The sequence below is a fragment of the Kogia breviceps genome, chromosome 8, assembly GCF_026419965.1.
Source record: "Kogia breviceps isolate mKogBre1 chromosome 8, mKogBre1 haplotype 1, whole genome shotgun sequence".
NCBI lineage: Eukaryota > Metazoa > Chordata > Mammalia > Artiodactyla > Physeteridae > Kogia > Kogia breviceps.
Window position 1 is genome coordinate 35,152,057 of NC_081317.1, and position 21,183 is coordinate 35,173,239.

The 21,183-nt window shown below is 37.5% G+C and overlaps 1 protein-coding gene across 1 annotated transcript in view; it reads right to left on the minus strand.

The window, feature by feature from the left end:
- Positions 1–21,183, minus strand: part of HABP4 (hyaluronan binding protein 4) — a 41,244-nt gene that overhangs the window by 14,141 nt on the left and 5,920 nt on the right. The window contains exons 3-5 of the mRNA XM_059071769.2: positions 16,666–16,827; positions 16,392–16,460; positions 12,443–12,526 (exon numbers count right to left, since the gene is read on the minus strand). Of these exons, the coding sequence (XP_058927752.1) occupies positions 12,443–12,526; positions 16,392–16,460; positions 16,666–16,827 (315 nt within the window). The remainder of the gene's footprint in view (positions 1–12,442; positions 12,527–16,391; positions 16,461–16,665; positions 16,828–21,183) is intronic.

Genomic DNA, 21,183 nt, shown 5'->3' on the forward strand with positions numbered 1-21,183 from the left:
ACGGGAATAAAACACAGACCTACTAGAGCATGGACCTGAGGATATGGGGAGGGGGAAGGGGAAGCTGTGACGAAGTGAGAGAGTGGCATGGACATATATACACTACCAAATGTAGAATAGATGGCTAGTGGGAAGCAGCCGCATGGCACAGGGAGATCAGCTAGATGGTTTGTGACCACCTAGAGGGGTGGGATAGGGAGGGTGGGAGGGAGGGAGACGCAAGAGGGAACAGATGTGGGAACATATGTATATGTATAACTGATTCACTTTGTTGTAAAGCAGAAACATACCATTGTAAAGCAATTATACTCCAATAAATATGTAAAAAAAAGAAAAAAAGCAAGGTGGAATGTACGTTACCATTCACCTAAGAAATAAGGAGACATACAAATATATATACATATAGCTTTTTTAAAAAAAATCATAATATAAACCAGGGAAAGAACAGGGATAGCAGCTATTTGGAAAATATCATGTTTTAACAGATTGTACTTTGGAAACATTTAAATATTTTACATAAATAAAGCAATCTATAAAACAGATTTAAATTAAAATTCAATCTCTAAAATTTGGAAGCAAAGTTAATTAAATTAGCCTAATTGTTTATCAAGTTGGTGATAAAAGCATCAGAAAAAAGCTATTTAAAGTGCCTTTAAATACCAATATAATTTTTCATCTCTGTATATAAGTTTTTAATAATCATATTATTTGGAGGTAGTGTTGGTAATGTTATTTGTTATTGTCATGTGTGCAGCAAATGAGTAAGAGTATGATGTTATTGACAACTAGGATTTTCAGCATGGAAGAAAGAGAAACAAACTTAAGAAAGTTTAGTTAAAAATTCTGTACTCCTAAATTTCAAATGGAGATATTGAATGAACTCATAATATATTTTAGCTTAAAAATGTGTGTGTGTGTGTGTGTATTCCTCAGCTCTGTCCACTTAAATGTCCTAGAAACAATTAAGAATCTAGTAGCAGTAAGTAACCCTAGTGCCTAGACTATGGTCTCTAAATACCATATTCTATTTTTTTAAAATTTATTTTACTGAAGTACAGTTGATTTATACTGTATAGCAAAATGATTCAGTTATACATAGATATACATTCTTTTTCATGTTCTTTTCCATTATGGTTTATTACAGGATATTGAGTAGAGTTCCCTGTGCTATACAACAGTAGGACCTTGTTGTTTATCCATTCTATGTAAAATAGTTTGTATCTACTAATCCCTAACTCCCAATCCATCCTTCCCCGACATCCACTCCACCTTGGCAAACACAAGTCTGTTCTCTATGTCTGTGAGTCTGTTTCTGTTTCATAGATGTTTATTTATGTCATATTTTAGATTTCACATATAAGTGATATCATATGGTTCTAAATACCATATTCTATTAAAGGACTCTGGCTCCCTGGAAAAATGACTCAGTATGAGGTGTGGAGTATAGATGATGAGTCTGAAACATGTCTTACCAGAAAGCAAGGAAGCTATCAAAGACCACTCAATGTGTATCAGAAGGATCCAGAATCAACTTGAAGAGGCTCCCTTCAGTCAAAAAATGGATCAGTTTAAGCACCAATAAGCATAAAAACTCAGTGGATTGAAACACATCAGATATGTTTAAATCTCTAAGTTCACAATGACACTTTAAAAAAGTCACTGGCACCTTTGAAGGATATCAGGGAACCAACTCATTATTCTGAAAATGAGTAAATTAAAAGTAAAACATGCCTTTTATGCATCCTTCATTTCCTAAACAAACTTACACTCAGTGTAATCAACTAGTTCTAGGTAAGCTTTTCTTTACAGATCATCCCAGCTACTTAACTGAAGAAAGAATGATAGAATTAGACTATCACTAATTTGCAGCCCTAATGAATTAATGGATAATGGCAATGATAATCAGCAGCCTTCCATAACCTATGAAACAATCTTGCCAAAAAGTTGAACCTGAATTTAATCAAATCTCTGCCTCTCATTATTAATAATATAATTATTAATATTATTATTAATATTTCCTGAATATTAAATTCAGGAAATTGTTTTTAAAATATGAAGAACAGAGAAACATGTTGGACTACTCTACAATGCCATGCTGGGACTGGCTTGCACCAAGTCATAATAGCCAATTGTTAAATTTTCAGGAATTTTGCAAGTTGGCTGTGAAATACAGTTGTTAAAAATTATAGAAATGCATAATTAACAATGTTAAAACAAAGGTAATAAATCCTCACAACTCATTGTTCCCTAATTATTTCACTACATTTTGCCTTTTCCTATGCACTTGAAGTTATTTATCTCTATTTTATGTGTAGAGTGGATATACTATGCAAAGATGTACTACCGCACATCTTTTCCCCACTCTGTGTTCAATGATGTTGCTTTGGTAGTTTTAAATCAGCCAGGGTAGGAATATTTACACCACAGAAACTAGCAAGTGCAATCGATCCAGGCTTTTTCATCCCAGAGAACCAGATGTTAAATATTTACTAGCACACCACTGCTTACAGGGATGCAATCAATACAATTCTGACTCTTGAGAAACTATTTGGACAAATGACCCAGCTTTTTCAACAAATAAGTTGCAAGGGGAAAAAAAAAGAGAAGCCACATAGATTAAAAGCGACTTAAGGGTAATCAAGATAGTTTGATATTGGCAGACCAATGGAACAGACTATAGAGAAATAGGCCCACACATACATGGGCAATTGATTTTCAAATAATGGTTTTCAGTATGCTGGAATAACTAGATATGCATGTGCAAAAAAAAAAAAAGGAGGGAACATTTATCCATACCTCACATTGTATATAAAAGTCAACTCAAAATGGACCAAATGTTAATTTTTAAAAATGAATGATAGACCTCAATATAAAACCCAAAATTATAAAACTTATAGGAGAAAACATTTGTGGTATTAGATTAGGAAAAGATGTCATACCAAAATCATGATCAATGAAAGAATTGATAAATTGAACTTCCTCAAAATTAAAAATTTCTACTCTTCAAAAGACACTGTCAAGAGGGGACTTCCTGGGTGGTCCAGAGGGTAAGACTCCATGCTCCCAATGGAGGGGGCACAGGTTTGATCCCTGGTCAGGGAACTAGATCCAGCATGCAAGCTGCAACTAAGAAGCCCACAGGCCACAACTAAAGATCCCACATGCTGCAACGAAGATCCCATATGCCACAACTAAGGCCTGGCACAACCTAAATAAATAAATAAATATTAAAAAAAAAAAAGAAAGAAAATGGGTGGTCATCATTAAAAAAATATGACATTGTCAAGAGAATAAAAAATCAGGCCACAGATTTCGAGAAAATATTTGCAAGTCATGTATCTGATAGAGAATTTGAATCCAGAATATATGAAGAACTCAGTAATAAGAAAACAAACCAATTATAAAATGAGCAAATGATTTCAACAGACTATTAAAGAAGACATACAGATGGCAAATAACCCGTGAAGAGAGGCTCAACATCATTAGTCATTAGGGAAATGCAAATTAAAACCACAATGAGATATACACCTATTATAATGCCTAAAAATTATAAACACTGGAACAACCACTTTGAAAATGAGTTTGGCAGTTTCTAAAAAAGTTACATAAACACCTGCCATTTCACTCAGGAGAAATGAAAATGTGTATCCACAGAAAGGCACACACAGACATGTTCATAGTAGCTTTATTTATAATAGCAAAAACTGGAAACAACCCAAATGATCATCATCAGGCAGATGGATAAACAAATAGTGGTCTATCTGTAAAATGAAATATTGCTCAACAATAAATAGGAAGGAACTACTGATACATTCAACAACCTGAATGAATCTTAAAATATGCATGCTCAGTGAAAGAATATAGACAAAAAAAGAATACAAAAAGAATACACGCTGTATGCTTCCATTTATATGAAATTATAGCAATTGCAAACTAATCGTTAATGACAAAAAAGTAGATCACTTGTTGCCTGGGGGAAAGGGGCAGGATGGAGGGATTACAAAGGGACACAAGGAAACTTTTTGGGTTGATAGATGTGCTCATTATTTTGATTGTTTATGGACGTCAAACTTGTAAAACTATACATTCTAAATATGTGCTGTTTATTGGATTTGGATTGTATCTCAATAAAGCTGTTTTTAAAAGAGATGTAAGAAACATAAAAATTAAAATGTATATTTCAATATTAATTCAAACAAATAAGTTGTTTTAAAAAATATTTTGAGATAATCAGGGAAACTGACAAACTGTCTAGATATTTAATGAAATTAAGGAATTGTTAAAAAATTTTAGATGGGATAATAATATTCCAGTTATGTTTTTTTTAAAGGAAGTCTTTTAGATATAACATTTTGAAACATTTTTGGATAATATATAATATATCCTGGAGGTAGAGGAAGTAGGTAGAGAAATACATGAAACAAGAATGACCATGATTTGCTAACAGTTTAGCTGAATAACTTACTTGGAGTTTCAATATACTATTCTTATTTTATATATATTTTTTCTATAACTTTTAACAAAAAGAGCTAAAAATAAAGAAATACTAAGGAATCATGAGGGTTTCTGTAGCCTACTTGTGATAGAATTAAGAAATCTGTGGAACCGGATGCTATGAATTTGAGGATTCTTTCATAACTAAGATAACCTAATAGAAGTTAATAAATTCCAGAAAGTTCAATAAGAACAGATTTTGTGTTAAGACCACAAAAGAAGTATTTTTGTTTGTTTGTTTGTCTTAAAAAATATATCTAAACATAAACGACTAGAAAAAGTAGAAGGCATGTAAGAAATACAGCCCTGAAGTGACAGACACCCAAAATAAAGCAAATAGTGTAGTTCAGAATAGAGCATCTGCCACAAGTGATTCCATCCATGAAAGTGATCAGCCTGACATCCTTCACTCAGATGTGCCTCATTCGAAGGTATTCTTACAGATGCCCCCATGCATTCTCCTTTATCACCTGCCATTTCAACAAGCCATTTTGGGAGCAGTATAAAATCACCAAGGACAGGCTCCTTAACTTCATTGCCTATTGACCAAAAATAATTATAAAAAACACACTCTAAACAAACAAAACACATTCTATGACACTTCTGTAAGGCAGATTCCATTTCCCATTTGAATCAGCTCTGAATGTAGTTTTTAACTGCCATTTTAGCAAAGACTGGATATTCAACAGGAAGAGATATAACTAATTCTCAGTTCCAGGAAGGACTAATACAAGTATATTTCTAACACTTATAAAAGCAACATAACTGCTATCACTCTAAATTTAACAATTCCCTTTTGAGTAATTCAAAGACCTTTACGGTTCTTGGTTCATCAGGTGGGCCAAAGAGTGCCTTCGGTATTTTAAGTTAAAAAAAAAGACACATTTTTCATTTTCCCCAAGAACTTTATTGAACAACGTATTCACGCTTTTGTTCCACTATTTTATGCCATTTTCCAGGCCACTTCATAATTCCAAAACTTTTTATCTTGTTGCGCAAAGAACTGTTCCAGGTGCCTTTTATAGTCTTCCAGGGAATTGAATTTTTTTCCATTAAGAGAATATTGTAAAGACCAAAATAAATGGAAATGCGAAGGTGCGATGTCTGGTGAATACAGCAGATGAATCAGAACTTCCCAGACAAGCTGTAACAGTTTTTGCCTGGTCATCAAAGAAACATGTGGTCTTGCATTATCCTGATGGAAGATTATGCATTTTCTGTTGACTCATTCTGGATGCTTTTCACTGAGTGCAGCTTTCAGTTGGTCTAATTGGGAGCAGTATTTGTTGGAATTAATCGTTTGGTTTTCCAGAAGTTCATAATAGAGGACTCCCTTCTGATCCCACCATATACGCAACATCAGCTTCTTTCGATGAAGACCGGCCTTTGGTGGTAGTTCATTTTGCATGCCCCACGATCTCTTCCATTCCACATTGTTGTACAGTATTCACTTTTCATCGCCTGTCACAATTTTTTTAAAATTAATTAATTTACTTTTGGCTGCGTTGGGTCTTCATTGCTGCTGGGTGCAGGCTTTCTCTAGTTGCAGTGAGCGGGGGCTACTCTTCATTGCAGTGGCTTCTCTTGCTGCAGAGCACAGGCTCTAGGCACGCGGGCTGCAGTAGTTGTGGCTCGCAGGCTCTAGAGCACAGGCTCAGTAGTTGTGGCGCACTGGCTTAGTTGCTCCGCAGCATGTGGGATCTTCCCAGACCAGGGCTTGAACCCGTGTCTCCTATATTGGCAGGTGGGTTCTTAACCACTGTGCCACCAGGGAAGTCCCCAACAATTTGTTTTAAAAACGGAGTGTTTTCATTACATTTCAGTAGAGAATCGCATGCAGAAATAGGGTCAAGAAGGTTTTTCTCGCTTATGTGGAATCCAAACATCAAAGTGATTCACATAACTAAGCTGGTGCAAATGATTTTCAACGTTTGATTTGGATACTTTAAGTATGTTGGCTATCTCCCACGTGGAATAACACTGATTGCTCTCAATTATTGTTTTGATTTTATTGCTATCAACTTCAACTGGTCTACCGAACTGTGGAGCTTTGTCCAGCGAGAAATCTCCAGCACGAAACTTTGCAAACCACTTTTGACACATTTGATCAGTCACAGCACCTTCTCCATACACTGCACAAATCTTTTTGTGCATTTCAGTTGCGTTTTTACCTTTCTTGAAATAATAAAGCATAATATGCCAAAAATGTTGCTTTTTCTTTCCATCTTCAATATTAAAATGGCTACACAAAAATTCACCAATTTTTGTCTTTTTTAAATGCACGCTGATATGTCAGCTGTCACATACAATGTAACAAAACTATTTCCAATGAAGTTAAAGACAACTAAGTGCTACTAGAGCCATCTTACAGAAGAAACCAAATGAAACTTTTGGCCCACCCAATACGATAAAAAATTTTTGGAGAGAATTTTCCATCAAACTGCTTATAGATATAAGTCATCAAATCTATGACTTGTAATGTGAACAATGCTGTATGCATATTTGATAATTATACATTTTGTTTCTAAATGGGTAAAATTACAGAAGAAATAGAACTGTTTTAACAACAGTTATCTTTATGTAGAAATAAATGGGATAATAATGCTAATAGTTACTGTATGTTTACTAGGTGCCAGATGCTATTCAAAGTGCTTTACATTAATTTGCTTATGATAATTAATGCCACAAGTTAGTTAAAATTAACAGCTCCATTTTACAGGTAAAAAAAATCAAGGAGACAGGTTATACAACGAATAAATAAATGAAAGAGCCAAGTTTCATATCCATTCATTCTACCTCCAAAGCCCGCATTTAACCACTGTGCTATTTAGGGAATAAGATGGCAGAAAAAAATGCTTAGATGGAAGATAGTCAAGATACGGACAGAGGAAGCACACAAATCATCAATTCAAATGTCCAAACTTCCATTCAGGCAATACTTTTTCACCTGAATGAAAATGTGCAGTGAATCAAGGAAAGTGGGTTCTAGAAATAAAACTTTACTCACTGAACACTTAACTGCGGCAAGTGGATCTGACCTAACATGTAAATAATACCTCCTACTTCCTTCCAAAGTACTGAAAGGGTGACTTCCCTGGTGGTCCAGTGGTAAAGAATCCGCCTTCCAATGCAGGGGATGTGGGTTTGATCCCTGGTCAGGGAACTAAGATCCCACATGCCACAGGGCAACTAAGCCCGCTCACCACAACTACTAAGCTCGTGTACCTCAAGGAGAGAGCCCATGTGCCACAAACTACAGAGCCCACACACTTTGGAACCCGTGCACCACAACTACAGAGCCCATGCACCCTGGAGCCTGTGCGCCGCAACTAGAGAGAAAACTCGAGCGCCTCAACTAGAGAGAAGTCCGAGCGCTGCAAAGAAGAGACCACGTGCTGCAATGAAAGATCCCGCGTGCCCCAACTATGACCCTACGCAGCCAAAAAGTAATAAAAGAAAAAAAAAAAAGTACTGAAAGGGAAGTGAATTTCATGATAAACTTTGAGCTCCTCATAAATTTGCAATAAAAATTTTAAAGAGGTGTGGTCCTGCTTTAAGAAGACTCATTACATAACAATTTTCATTGTCTAAGCAAATACCCTTGGAAACAAAGTACAAAATAATTCATTGCAGATATTTTTTAATAATGCTTCCTCACCATTTTCTTTTCATAGAGTTTTAAATTTTTAAGGATGGAAGGGAGTTGTTGATCCATGTTACTCAATAGGGAAATCCTCAGTGATCCTGGCAGCTCTTCCCCTGCTTACAGAACCACCTTCTCCCATTTGCAGTTCTTAATAGCAAGTTAGTCTAAATGGCACTTTTAACCATTCCTACCACTCAGTACAGTTAAGAACATGAATGTTTGTGCCACAATACCTGGTTCAAATTCTGGCTCTGACACTTACTACAAGTTGTTTAACCTGTATGTCTCAGCATTAGAATAGGAACAGTACCTTCTCCTTCACAGGCAGCAAAGGGTTAAATGAGTTAAGCCATAGACTCATTTAGAGCAGTTTCTGGCACACAAGAAATGCTCAATAAATGTTATACTTACTCTTAAAGCAAAACAGGAAACTGTCACAGGTATCCTTGGACATTAGAACACCGTGTGACAAGAAACATGTAATACTTCTGTAGTGAAACAAAGAAGGAAGGAAGGGCATACCACATACAACTGTTGACAAAATGTGTCCAATCTGAGGAAAATGTATGTACTTTGGGTTGCAGGTTTGAAAATAAGCACGGGTACATTAAATTCACCTACCAAGAAGTTCTAAACCAAGAGTTGCACTGAATATACATTCTGGCTGAACACTGAAAGCTTGGGTGTTAGATCAATATCCTGACAAAGCCAAGATCAGAGAGCATCTCCATCCTAGAATGCATATACAAGCCTAATTTTGAAATTATAAAAAACTATGATTGTATTACTAGAAATGTTAGTAATAATTTTAAAATTTGACAAGGCAGTGCAGAAGCAAGAATTTCTCAGTGTGGTTGGTCACTAGACTGCAGCTGCGGTGCACTGCAGCTCCTGCAATTTTAACTGGATGCTCGCTGTCCGGCGTGTTCAGCAGAGGGAGAGAGATTTGCTGACTAGCTCCACTAGGATATTGCAGACAGCCAACAAAATCATTAAGTATTATTTTGGCTTTCAGAATAACTAATTGAAAGAATTATTTTGTCCAATATTATGAATGCTAGAGTACCTCAATCAATGCTAAAGATTACAATTATGCTATAATTTACTCTCTATTATTCTGCTTTATATTACCTGAATTTGTATAAATGGTTTACTCGCTCAAAAAGGATCCAATTTTTCCTGAAGGTTATCTAGTTAACTCATTTCTTAACATTCATATACACTGTTGATTTATTTTCTTAGTTAACTTACTGTCTAAATATTCATATTAACTATTAATCTATTTCTTTAATTAAATACATTACTTAGTTGTTTTGAATAGTAAAGTAACAGCTTTCACAATCATCAGTCATAGCACTTTACTCTTGTAATAAGTAATAATAATAATAGTAGGTATTTATACACCACTAACTACATGCCAGGCCCCACTCTACGTGAAACACATACACACTCAACCAATCCTTATAACAGCCTTCTGATGTAGGTGTTATTATTATTCCCATTTTACAGATGAAGAGAACTGAGGCACAGAAAGATTAAAAAACTTAGCCAAACTAATAAATGGCAGAGCTGGGATTTGAACCCAGAACACTGGCTCAGAGTCTCTGCTCTTAAGCATTGCCTCTTCGCAGCTGAAGGATGAGTAAGAGTTAAATAAATAGGTGAAGGGTGAAGGGGGTGTGGAGGAGAGGTACAGAAAAACAAGGAAACAGCACTTGCAAAAGCTCTTTTGCAGGTGTGGCATAGGAGCTGGAGAAAGGTGCTTGGGAACATGAAATAAGGGCCACATAGTGAACCTGGAGAAGGCACAGGAGTGGTTGAACTTGAGGGCTCCTCATGGGCCAGATCATGCAGGACTGTGCAGGTCAGGGCAAGGGACAGAAAAAGGACAGGAAGCCACCAGGGGGAGGGTCTTACTCGAGGGGTGGGGGCATGATGATCAGAATGGTAGTGTGAAAGCCACTTTGGTGTGAAACAGGTGGGTTGGTAGAATGTGAGAATGCAAGGAGCTCCATTAGGAGCTCTGGTGAGAGAGCAGATAGCAGTAGCAGAGACTATGATGGTGAGTGGAGATGGTAGATATAAAAGGGTACAAATCCTCAGGGCACGGTGACAGATTGGATTTTGGGGAGACAGTGAGTCAAGAAGAAGGAAATCTCAAGAATGACTCCTAGGTTTCTGATTTGTGCAACTGGATGAATGGCAATGCCGTTCCACAAAACAGAAACACCTAATGAGGGTGGGGGCTTGTGGACCTCAGTCCTGGCCACACCGAGCATGAGGTGCATTTGGGATGCCCATGGCGAGGTGTCTAGGAGGCAGATGGACACATGGGCCTGGAGTCCATGTTGAAGGTTGGAGCCAGAGGTATATATTCTGGAGTCAGGGGATAAATGACAATTCAAGCTGCAGGAGTGCATGAGACCCTATAAAGAGACACTAGACACAGAGAAGAAGGCCTAAGACAGAGCCCTGAAGAACTCAGCATTTTAATACAGCAGAAAGACAAGGATGAGTCTGCAAAGGAGGAACTGAGCAGCAGAGAGCAAGCCAGAAGAATGAAGAAACCAATGGGAGGTGGTGGTTAAGAGGAAATCAACACAGGCATACCTTGTTGTATTGCACTTCACAGATTCTGCCTTTTTAACATATTGAATATCTGTGGCAGCCCTGCATTGGGCAAGTCTAGCAGCACCATTTTCCCAACAGCATTTTCTCACTTGACGTCTCTGTGTCACATTTTGGTAATTCTTGAAATATTTCAAACTTTTTCATTATTATTATATTTGTCATGGTGATCTGTGACCAATGATACAAAGGTGTTACTATTGTAATTGTTTTGGGGTGCCACAAACTGCACCCACATAAGACAGTGAACATAATCAATAAATGTTGTATGTGTTCTGACTGCTCCACTAACTGGCCTTCCCATCTCTCTCCCTCTTCTGGGGCCTCCCTATTCCCTGAGACACAACAGTATTGACATTAGGCCAATTAATAACCCTATAATGGCCTCTAAGTGTTCAAATGAAGAGTCAGTCAATATGGCAAACTTCATTGCTGTCTTATTCTAAGAAACTGCACAGTCACCCCAACCTTTAGCAACCACCACCCTCATCAGTCAGCAGCCATCATCAAGGCAAGACCCTCCACCAGCAAAAAGATTATGACTCATTGAAGGCTGAGATGATAAATATGTTAAAAAGGTTAGTACCTTTTAGCCATAAAGTATTTTTAAATTAAGGTATGTATACTGGTTTTTTTAGACATAATGCTATTGCATACTTAATAGACTACAGTATAGTCTAAACATAACTTTTATATGCACTGGGAAACCAAAAAAATCGTGTGACTCACTTTATTGTGATATTCGCTTTATTGAGGTGGTCTGGAATAAAACCCACAATATCTCTGAGGTATGCCTGTAAAGTCAAATGTTCTGAGAGGTCAAGAAAGATGCAGACCGAAACATCTGTTATGTCTGGAGACATGTGGTGACTGTTTCAGAAGGGCAGTGAGGACAAAGCCAGACCTGGAGTGAAGTGAGGATGAAGTGAAGGGGAGGAAATGAAGAAAGAATGCACATAACCCTGAAAAAGGCAGCTGAATGTGAATGTAGGGGCAACGAAAGGCTTAAAACAGGAGAGATTGAGCGCAGATAAAATGTTGATAAGACCAGAGTTGGGAGGAAGGAAGTGAGTATATCTAAAAATGAAGGAGCAAACTGATAGTGAGATTTCTCTGAAGTCAGTAGGAAATGGGATCCAAACGCTGGAGAGGCTGGTGGAGGGATGGTGCCTCTATTTTACCACAAGGGAAGAAGCCCAGGAGGATGCAGGCAGAAAGAAGGCAGATGGCTACCGGTTGTCCAGGAGGTGGGTGCATTTGCTAGCAAGGTACTCATAGACCCAAGAGGCAAGGGAGTTTAAAGCCTTGGCAAGGGTGCTACAGATGGACCAGGGAACTAAGCTCCATGAAGAAAAGAGGAAGGAGGGACCGGGAGAGAATAAAGGGACAAAAGATGGGGGTCCTGAGGAGGGAGAGAGACTAGTCACAGTACAGGCTGCTGATGGAAAATAAGTTGTAGGCACAGGACAGAATACTTGAATTCAACCCATTATCATTAATAATCATTCATTAGATGATTTGAACTATTAATTAGTTTGATTATTCATTAACACATTAAGAAGATAACCCTCTGTAATATGACGAAGGGCTGAGCTTCCTATTCTATGAAGACCTCTTATAAATCTTTAAGAAAAAGACCAACAACCCAATGGGGAAAATGAATGAAATACCCACTTGGCTGGAGATTCCTCCTCCAGGGGGCCCAGGGACTCCTCCACCACTGTGGTCTCTTCCATGGGGGCAGCCGGGTCCATGTCACTGCGAAGCAGAAAGAACCACTCTAGTCACACAAATCTGTTTACATCAATGCCCTTACATATTCAAGATAGAAAAAAACACATTTCATTGTCCTTTTTCTTAAGTAAACATCCCTCAAGGAATTAACATGTACATACAGGTAACCCAAATCAAAATAAAAAAGAGGAAGAAAAATGCTCTTAATTGCTAATCAATATAAATTATTTCCCAAAGTGTGAAAAGTACTTTGAGAAATACAAGTTTCCATGAATGGCCTAAAATTAAAAACAGATTGTAAAGGACCAGAACAATTATTCAAAACTCTTATTATCCTAGGAAATTCCAAATATTAACAGGGGCCATAAAAATTTTCAACCTGTGTTAAATGACTTAAAATAGATAAGAATATGCCATTTCAAACTTTAGAAAATGGCAAGAAAGTGGAAACATTCCACAAAAAGGAATGTGTAGGATTACAAACAATCTGGTGATAACCATACCAGAAAAATGAGGCTTTGAAACATCAACTTACATACAATCACATCTAAATACATAATCTACAGATTAGAAATTACAGCACAGTGAAAAACAATTTGAATTTTAAATACATAACCTTAATTTTTTTATGTTGATATTAATCCTATCTGAACATTACTTTTAAAAAAGTACCAGCAAAAGAAATTTCATTCTCAGGAAAATGTTAAAATTGGTCAATGTAATAGAAATATTTTACACTGTACATCCAGAACCCAGCACTTTTTCATCCCCAGTTCAGGAAAAATCTTCATAAAATCAGGTTGTTTTAAAATAAACATAAATTGAACTATAATAAAAGAATAGAGTTTTTACATTAAAAATATTTTAATTCTCAACTCAAAGCCACTGTTATCAACTTTAAAAAAAACTCAGTTTTCCAACATAAAATATGAATAAATAATTTTTACTTTTAAAAAAGGTCTTAAATCAAATGTTCTCCCTGTTTGGAAGGACATCCCTGCTGCTCTGCCTGGCAGAAGTCCTTTAACAAAAGCAGCCTCTACACATCAGCGTGACCCTTGTGGGTCATGGGAGTTTTTAGCATCCAGGAGTATAGCAGCAGTGGCAGTGCTGTATTACTCCAACTTTCTCTTTATTCCCTTGGCCATGTAATAAACCAAGGGGATAAAAAACATGGATTCACTGACAGTTCATAGCTTTCAACAATTAAAAATCATAAAAGGGCTATAATGATATAGGGGAAGAAAAAAGCAGCAGAATACAAAACAAAGAGACCAGCAATTCTTAAACCTGTCAATCAATTTAGAAGAAAAATCACAGACCTCCCTCCTGTATTGACCTAAATTATTTTATGAATAAACATAAAACTAATTTTGTGCTTATAGCTCAATAGAACCATAGCTTATAGAACCATATGACGAAAACTACAAAACAAGTAAGTCTCAAGATTAGCAACAATTTATTTTGGCAAATTTTATTATTTTGTTGAAAGTAAATCACCAATGTTGGATTTATTAGAAGAAAGATAAAGCTCCAGGGCCTATGTCTATATTTTGACTTCAGTTATACTAATGTAGAAAATGCCTGTTTGCACAAGTATGGTTACAAAACAATTTTAAACACCTCAAGGCTTTGTTAACTAGTTCAAATTCAATCAGACTTCATACTTAACCAAATCTATGACAGTGAACAGATTTAATCCAGTGTTGCTTGATTACTACATAAAACTGTCTTGGCTCTTCACAATAGAAGTTGGAAGGCAGTATTATTAAAAACTGCATTTGTGGGAGTCTATTCCAGTTAGTATCAAGAAAATAATATCTGATATTACACTTTTAAAATTATTACAAATGGAGAAAATTCTATTTTCAGGTACTAACAGTCAAACTCTTGAAGAAAACCAGTAACAATGGAAATGGCTCAGTCACACCATTTTGAAAGCATCTTGTCCTTAGATCTAGTTATACTGTCAATGTCTTCAAACAGGAATACTAAACTACAGCAAAACCCTCATACCTCCAATGCACGGTGCAGCACTCGCCCTTGTCAGCCATGAACACATCACTTATTGTTAGGCTCACCTCTGCTGTTTTCTCATTAATCATAACTCAGCTGCACTATACCATGGTGGCAAATCAAAATCTCAATGTATTAAATAAGAAATTAAAGTCTTATTCTACAAAAAACTTTCAATTATACATTATTACCACCTAAGAGCTTTGATTTTTTATAACTCACAAACCAATCCAAAATGAGTGCCATGGGGCACGTTTCATTTTAACATTGGGACATACCATCTGCCAGGAGCACATGTGGTCACTTCTTCATGTTCCAAGGTAAATAATTACCTCCTAGAGTAAGTAAACACTTGGAGCCAAAATGATTTTAAACTCAAATGCAAACTGAAATGGGGTGGTAGTATTAAATTAGCTAGTAAATCAGATGATGCAGAAAGTGCCCGTATTACTTTTAAAAAATATACTATTACAGTAAAATAAAACAAAATGAAAAGGTCTGTATTTGAGATTCTATAGAACCCTAGATTGACAAACATTCAACAAGTTTCTTTCAAGGACAACACAGATGTGCAATGGTAGTAAATTTAATTTTACATTTGATCTTATTTTGTACATTTGTTTTTAAGGATAAAAATTTAAGAAAGGGCTTCCCTGGTGGCACAGTGGTTGAGAGTCCACCTGCCGATGCAGGGGACATGGGTTCGTGCCCTGGTCCGGGAAGATCCCACATGCCGCGGAGCGGCTGGGCTTGTGAGCCATGGCTGCTGAGCCTGCGCGTCCAGAGCCTGTGCTCCGTAACGGAAGAGGCCACAACAGTGAGAAGCCCACGTACCGCAAAAAAAAAAAAAAGAAAAAAAAGAAAAAAAAGTTTATGTAAAGAGCTTATATTCTTCAAAAGAAAACAAGTGGAAGTCTGGATCCCCTCAAGCCTTCAAACTTGTGTAAAGCCTTCCCTGCAACACATCCTGGAGCAACCCATTCCTCATACTTCCCTGCAGCCCTGAAATGACAGAAATAGCAGAACCAAGTACCTCCCCTAAATAGCAAAACTGGCACAGATCTGAGATATCATAAAGCCTGAGAAATGTCATATTTGAACCTCAGGTGAAACTTGTCATTGAGCTTTGATCTGCAAATGATTTTATAAAATCAAGATGCAGGGAGAATCCGCCTGCCAATGCAGGGGACGATCCCTGGTCCGGGAAGATCCCACATGCTGCAGAGCAACAAAGCCCGTGTGTCACAACTACTGAGCCTGTGCTCTAGAGCCCACGAGCCATAACTACTGAGCCCGTGTGCCACAACTACTAAAGCCCATGCGCCTAGAGCCCATGCTTCACAAGAGAAGCCACAATGAAAAGCCCTGCACTGCAACAAAGAGTAGCCCCCACTCGCCACAACTAGAAAAAGCCTGTGCGCAGCAATGAAGACCCAAAGCAGCCAAAAATAAATAAATAAATAAATAAATAAATAAATAAACTTATTTAAAAAAAAAAAGATGCAATGTATACAAAAACTTTGGAAGGTCACAGAAAAATAAAGTATAGAATATCCAGGAATTTAAAAAGCATTCTGAGGCATATGCAAATATACAGTGCCATGTGCTTGGGCATCAGCAAATATACAATTTGCTTGGCTAAAATAATATAAAAGAATTTTGAAAGCAGTTTCAAATCTAACCGCAACATAGCAAAACTGTTTTATAAAGTTATCTCATGAAACAAAAGCCTAAATTCAATTGCTACGTAAAGCACACAAGTATAGACATGGCAAGCATAACACAGAGGACATAATTTTCAAGACAGGCAAATAAAGATCCAGATATTTCCACTTAATTGTAGGTTCAAATAAGATACACATTTGCACCATACCTGGTATCTTTACCTGATCCCCAGGTGCGAACTCCATATCCACCCATGTTGTCTTCAGTTCTGATTGCTCTGGAAAAAGAAACAATATTCCCTTAAACTGGAAGCTGGTCTCCAGTCAATCTTCAAATCAGAAAAGCTGATCATAAAAACTGTCCCAGGATCAGCTCCCTTAGGAATAACTGCATACTAATATAATAAAGTCAACTAAATATTAACACACAACAGATTCACACCAAGATCTTAAAGGGAAAATAGCATTTACAAAGAAACTTACATTTTATCATTCCCACTGTATCTCTCAAATTCTCGTTTCCCTCTCTGGTCAAAACTGTCAAAAGCTCTGTTCCCAGGGCCACCTCTGCCTCTGCTTCGCATGCCCCCTCTTGGGCATCCACGTCCTCTCAGTGGTCTTTCTCGATCAAACCTGTCAACTGGTCTTGGAAGAGATGAGTATAATAAAAAGCGGTGAATTGGATTAAAGAGCTAAGGCTTTTTCTGATTAAAAAAATTCTAGGACATTATGGCTACAGTATATTGGAAAGAATTGTGTATCTTGAATTAAAAAATTAATAGTTAAATTTACTGAGCACATACTATCTCTAGCACTGTTCTGAGCCCTGCACGTACAGTTGTTTAATTACAACTAGTGCCCACAGATGAGGAAGATAGCTGAAGATGACGTCTTTGTCATTAAATCCAATAGCAACTTTTGTCTCTAGGTCATCTGACCCTTATGCATCATTTGACACTGCCAACCACTAATTTTCCTCTGCCCTTTCTGGCTTCTCCTTCCCTGCTCATCCTTATAAAATGATTTTTGAAATAGGTAATACCCAAACATTCACAAGGTACTTCTCTTGCTTCTTGGCCACACAATTCCACTTCTCAGAGGCAGACACTGCAGAGTCACATATAGGGAAAGGTTCTACACCTTGCCTTTTTCATGGAACATGTCTTGGATATCCCATCTTCTGGATACCTACCCATTTGTCCTTAAGAGCGCCAGCATCCCTGACTCCCCACTTCCTGTACACATCGTTCTCGTCCCTACGCTAATGCTACATGGCCCCTTCACATGATCCTGTGTCTCTCATTTGGGGGTCTCTCTGATTTCAGGCCACAAAGCCAGTTACTTCCTGGACATCCCCCTATGTCACCCCATGGCCCTGAAGATACATGACCAACAGTGACCCCTTGCTCCTACTACGGTCCCTAACTCACAACATGGAAGTGTCCAAGCCAAGAATCTGCCTTTTCTCACTCTTTCCCTGCCACACCCACTGGATCCAGGGCCTGACCACCCGCTTCTCCTCACATCCATTCTCTGCTACCATCTGGTCACTGTCACTTTTTATGAGGACTTGTCTCTCCTCCACCAGACTCACAGCTTCTGCAGGAAGGGCCTCATCTTCTTCATTGTTAAATCCTAGTTTAATATGAAAAATTATATTTTTTAATTTGTCAAGGCTTTTAAAAACATTTAAAGCAACAAATTACTTATTGAAATCTAGTGACATTAGTGGCTCAAACACCAGAACTAGAGGTGTGTTCCAGTCTACTGAAACAGGCTGAAAATGTTACATTAAAAAGCTACTATACAGGGGCTTCCCTGGTGGCGCAGTGGTTGAGAGTCCGCCTGCCGGTGCAGGGGACACGGGTTCGTGCCCTGGTCCGGGAAGATCCCACATGCCGCGGAGCGGCTGGGCCCGTGAGCCATGGCCGCTGAGCCTGCGCGTCCGGAGCCTGTGCTCCACAACAGGGGAGGCCACAACAGTGAGAGGCCCGCATACCGCAAAAAAAAAAAAAAAAAAAAAAAGCTACTATACAATCACGGATAAAAAGATACAAAACTCACAATTCTCCTTACTCAAAAAGATAAAGAAATACAGAAGTGCCAATCATTAACTTTATGCCAGTCTCTTTCAAGAAACATCATCCTAAGTCAATTCTCCAAGCTGGCTTTTCTGTCTCCCACCTCCCCGGACCAAAACCAAAATTTTAAATAGAGACTGTTGTAGAATCTGATTCCACATTACAGTAAATATCTAAAGCAGAGTTCTAAAACAATGGCAAATGAAAAGTAACAGTAAGTTCTTAACCAGGAAGTTGGACAGGGCCGTAAAAGAAAAGAAGTCTACCTAAAAACTGAGGAGAAATGAAGCATAAAACTCTATATGGAGAATAATGCCAATAGTCAAAATCGGGTCTAAATTTACATGAAATCTAGATTAGATACTGATAAAAAACCGAATTCATTAATAATATAATAGTAACTGAAGCTGACCCTAAAAATAACCCTGTGTGTTCTAGTCTATTTTAATTCCTTAAATCATTTTTCTTTATCCCACAGGTTTACCCGACCCCCAATTAAATACATGCTCAATTACTTCTTTAATAATCCCCTTCTTATAAAGTATATTCTTTTTTTAAAATAGATCTTTATTGGAGTATAATTGCTTCACAGTACTGTGTTAGTTTCTGTTGTACACCAAAGTGAATCAGCCATATGCATACATATGGCCCCATATCCCCTCCCACTTGGGCCTCCCTCCCACCCTCCCTATCCCACTCCTCTAGGTCATCACAAAGCACCGAGCTGATCTCCCTGTGCTATGCAGCTGCTTCCCACTAGTTAACTATTTCACATTCAGTAGTGTATATATGTCGATGCTGCTCTCACTTCGCCCCAGCTTCCCCCTCCCACCCCATGTCCTCAAGTCTGTTCTTTATGTCTACATCTTTATTCCTGCCCTGCAACTAGGTTTGTCAGTACCATTTTTTTTTTAGATTCCGTATATATGCGTTAGAATATGGTATTTGTTTTTCTCTTTCTGACTTACTTCACTCTGTATGACAGACTCTAGGTCCATCCACCTCACTACAAATAACTCAATTTCATTTCTTTTTATGGCTGAGTAATATTCCATTGTATATATGTGCCACATCTTCTTTATCCATTCATCTGTTGATGGACATTTAGGTTGCCTCTATGTCCTGGCTATTGCAAATAGTGCTGCAATGAACATTGTGGTACATGTCTCTTTTTGAACTATGGTTTTCTCAGGGTATATGCCCAGTAGTGGGATTGCTGGGTCATATGGTAGTTCTATTTTTAGTTTTTTAAGGATCCTCCGCACTGTTTTCCATAGTGGTGGTATAAATTTACATTTCTGCCAACAATGCAGGAGGGTTCCCTTTTCACCACATCCTTTCCAGCATTTATTGTTTCTAGATTTTTTGATAATAGCCATTCTGACCACATGAGGTGATACCTCATTATAGTTTTGATCTGCATTTCTCTAGTAGTTAGTGATGCTGAGCATCTTTTCATGTGCCTCTTGGCCATCTGTATGTCTTCCTTGATGAAATGTCTCTTTAGGTCTTCCAGCCATTTTTTAATTGGATTGTTTGTTTTATTGATATTGAGCTCCATGAGCTGTTTGTATATTTTGGAGATTAATCCTTTGTTGTTTCATTTGCAAATATTTTTCTCCCATTCTGAGGGTTGTCTTTTCATCTTGTTTATGGTTTCCCTGGCTGTGCAAAAGCTTTTAAGTTTAACTAAGTCTCATTTGTTTATTTTTGTTTTTATTTCCATTACTCTAGGAGGTGGGTCAAAAAAGATCTTGCTATGGTTTATGTCAAAGAGTGTTTTTCCTCCGTTTTCCTCTAAAAGCTTTATAGCGTCTGGTCTTACATTTAGGTTTTTAATCCATCTGGAGTTTATTTTTGTGTATGGTGTTAGGTAGTGTTCTAATTTCATTCTTTTACATGTAGCTTATCCTCTTTTTTAATAGGTTGGTGAGCATTAAGAATTTGAGCAGGCAAACTCATATTCTGGGCTGTTCTACAAAATAACTGGTCCATACTCTTAAAAAATGTCAAATCCATAAATAAATGAAGACTAAAGAGCTGTTTTAAATTAAAGAAGACTAAATGCAATGCACATTCCTGGACTGGATCCTGAACCAAAATTGTTTTTCTTCTGCTAGAAGGATACTATTAGGACAATTGGTACAATCTGAGTAGTCTGTAGATTACATACATAATTTAGAGAATTAGATAGTAGTATTGTATCAATGTTAATGAGTTTGATAATTGTACCATGTTTTTAGGAAATATATTTAAAGTATTTAGGGATAAAGAGACATTCCTGCACCTTACTCTCAAATGCCAAGGAAAAAAGAGGTGTGTGTGTGTGTGTGTGTGTGTGTGTCTGTGAGAGAGGAGAGGGGAGAGAGGAGAGAGGAGAGAGGAGAGGAGAGGAGAGGAGAGGAGAGGAGAGAGAGAGAGAGAGAGAGAGAGGAGAAAGAGAAGGAGAAAGTGAAGGAGGGGTATGATAAAGCAAATGTGATAAAATGTTATTGGAGAATCTGGATGAGGGTATATGGGAATTCCTTATATAATTTTTAAAACTTCCTGTATCCAAAACAGGCATCCCTTAATAGGCAGTTTTTTTCATGGTAACATATAAAGACTTATCCTTTTAAAAAAACTCATAATTTTGCTACTAAAAAAGCTGGAAACATGAGTTATAATTTCCGTATTTCCACAGAATAAATCCCTGCAGTGAAGGAAAAAAATACACAAATGCTTCCCAAAATAAGCAGCTCTGATCCAGAAGGCTTTCTGTAAGCAAGCAGACTGCGGCTGTTACATAGCAAATTTGAACTAATCACCCAAAAAAGCAGAATTAAGCCTTTCTTTAGCCCTCATCCTCTAACATGGTGGCAGATATACCATCTCTGTTTTGAATGTGTATTGGAATAGGTAGTCAAGAAGTTGAAAGACT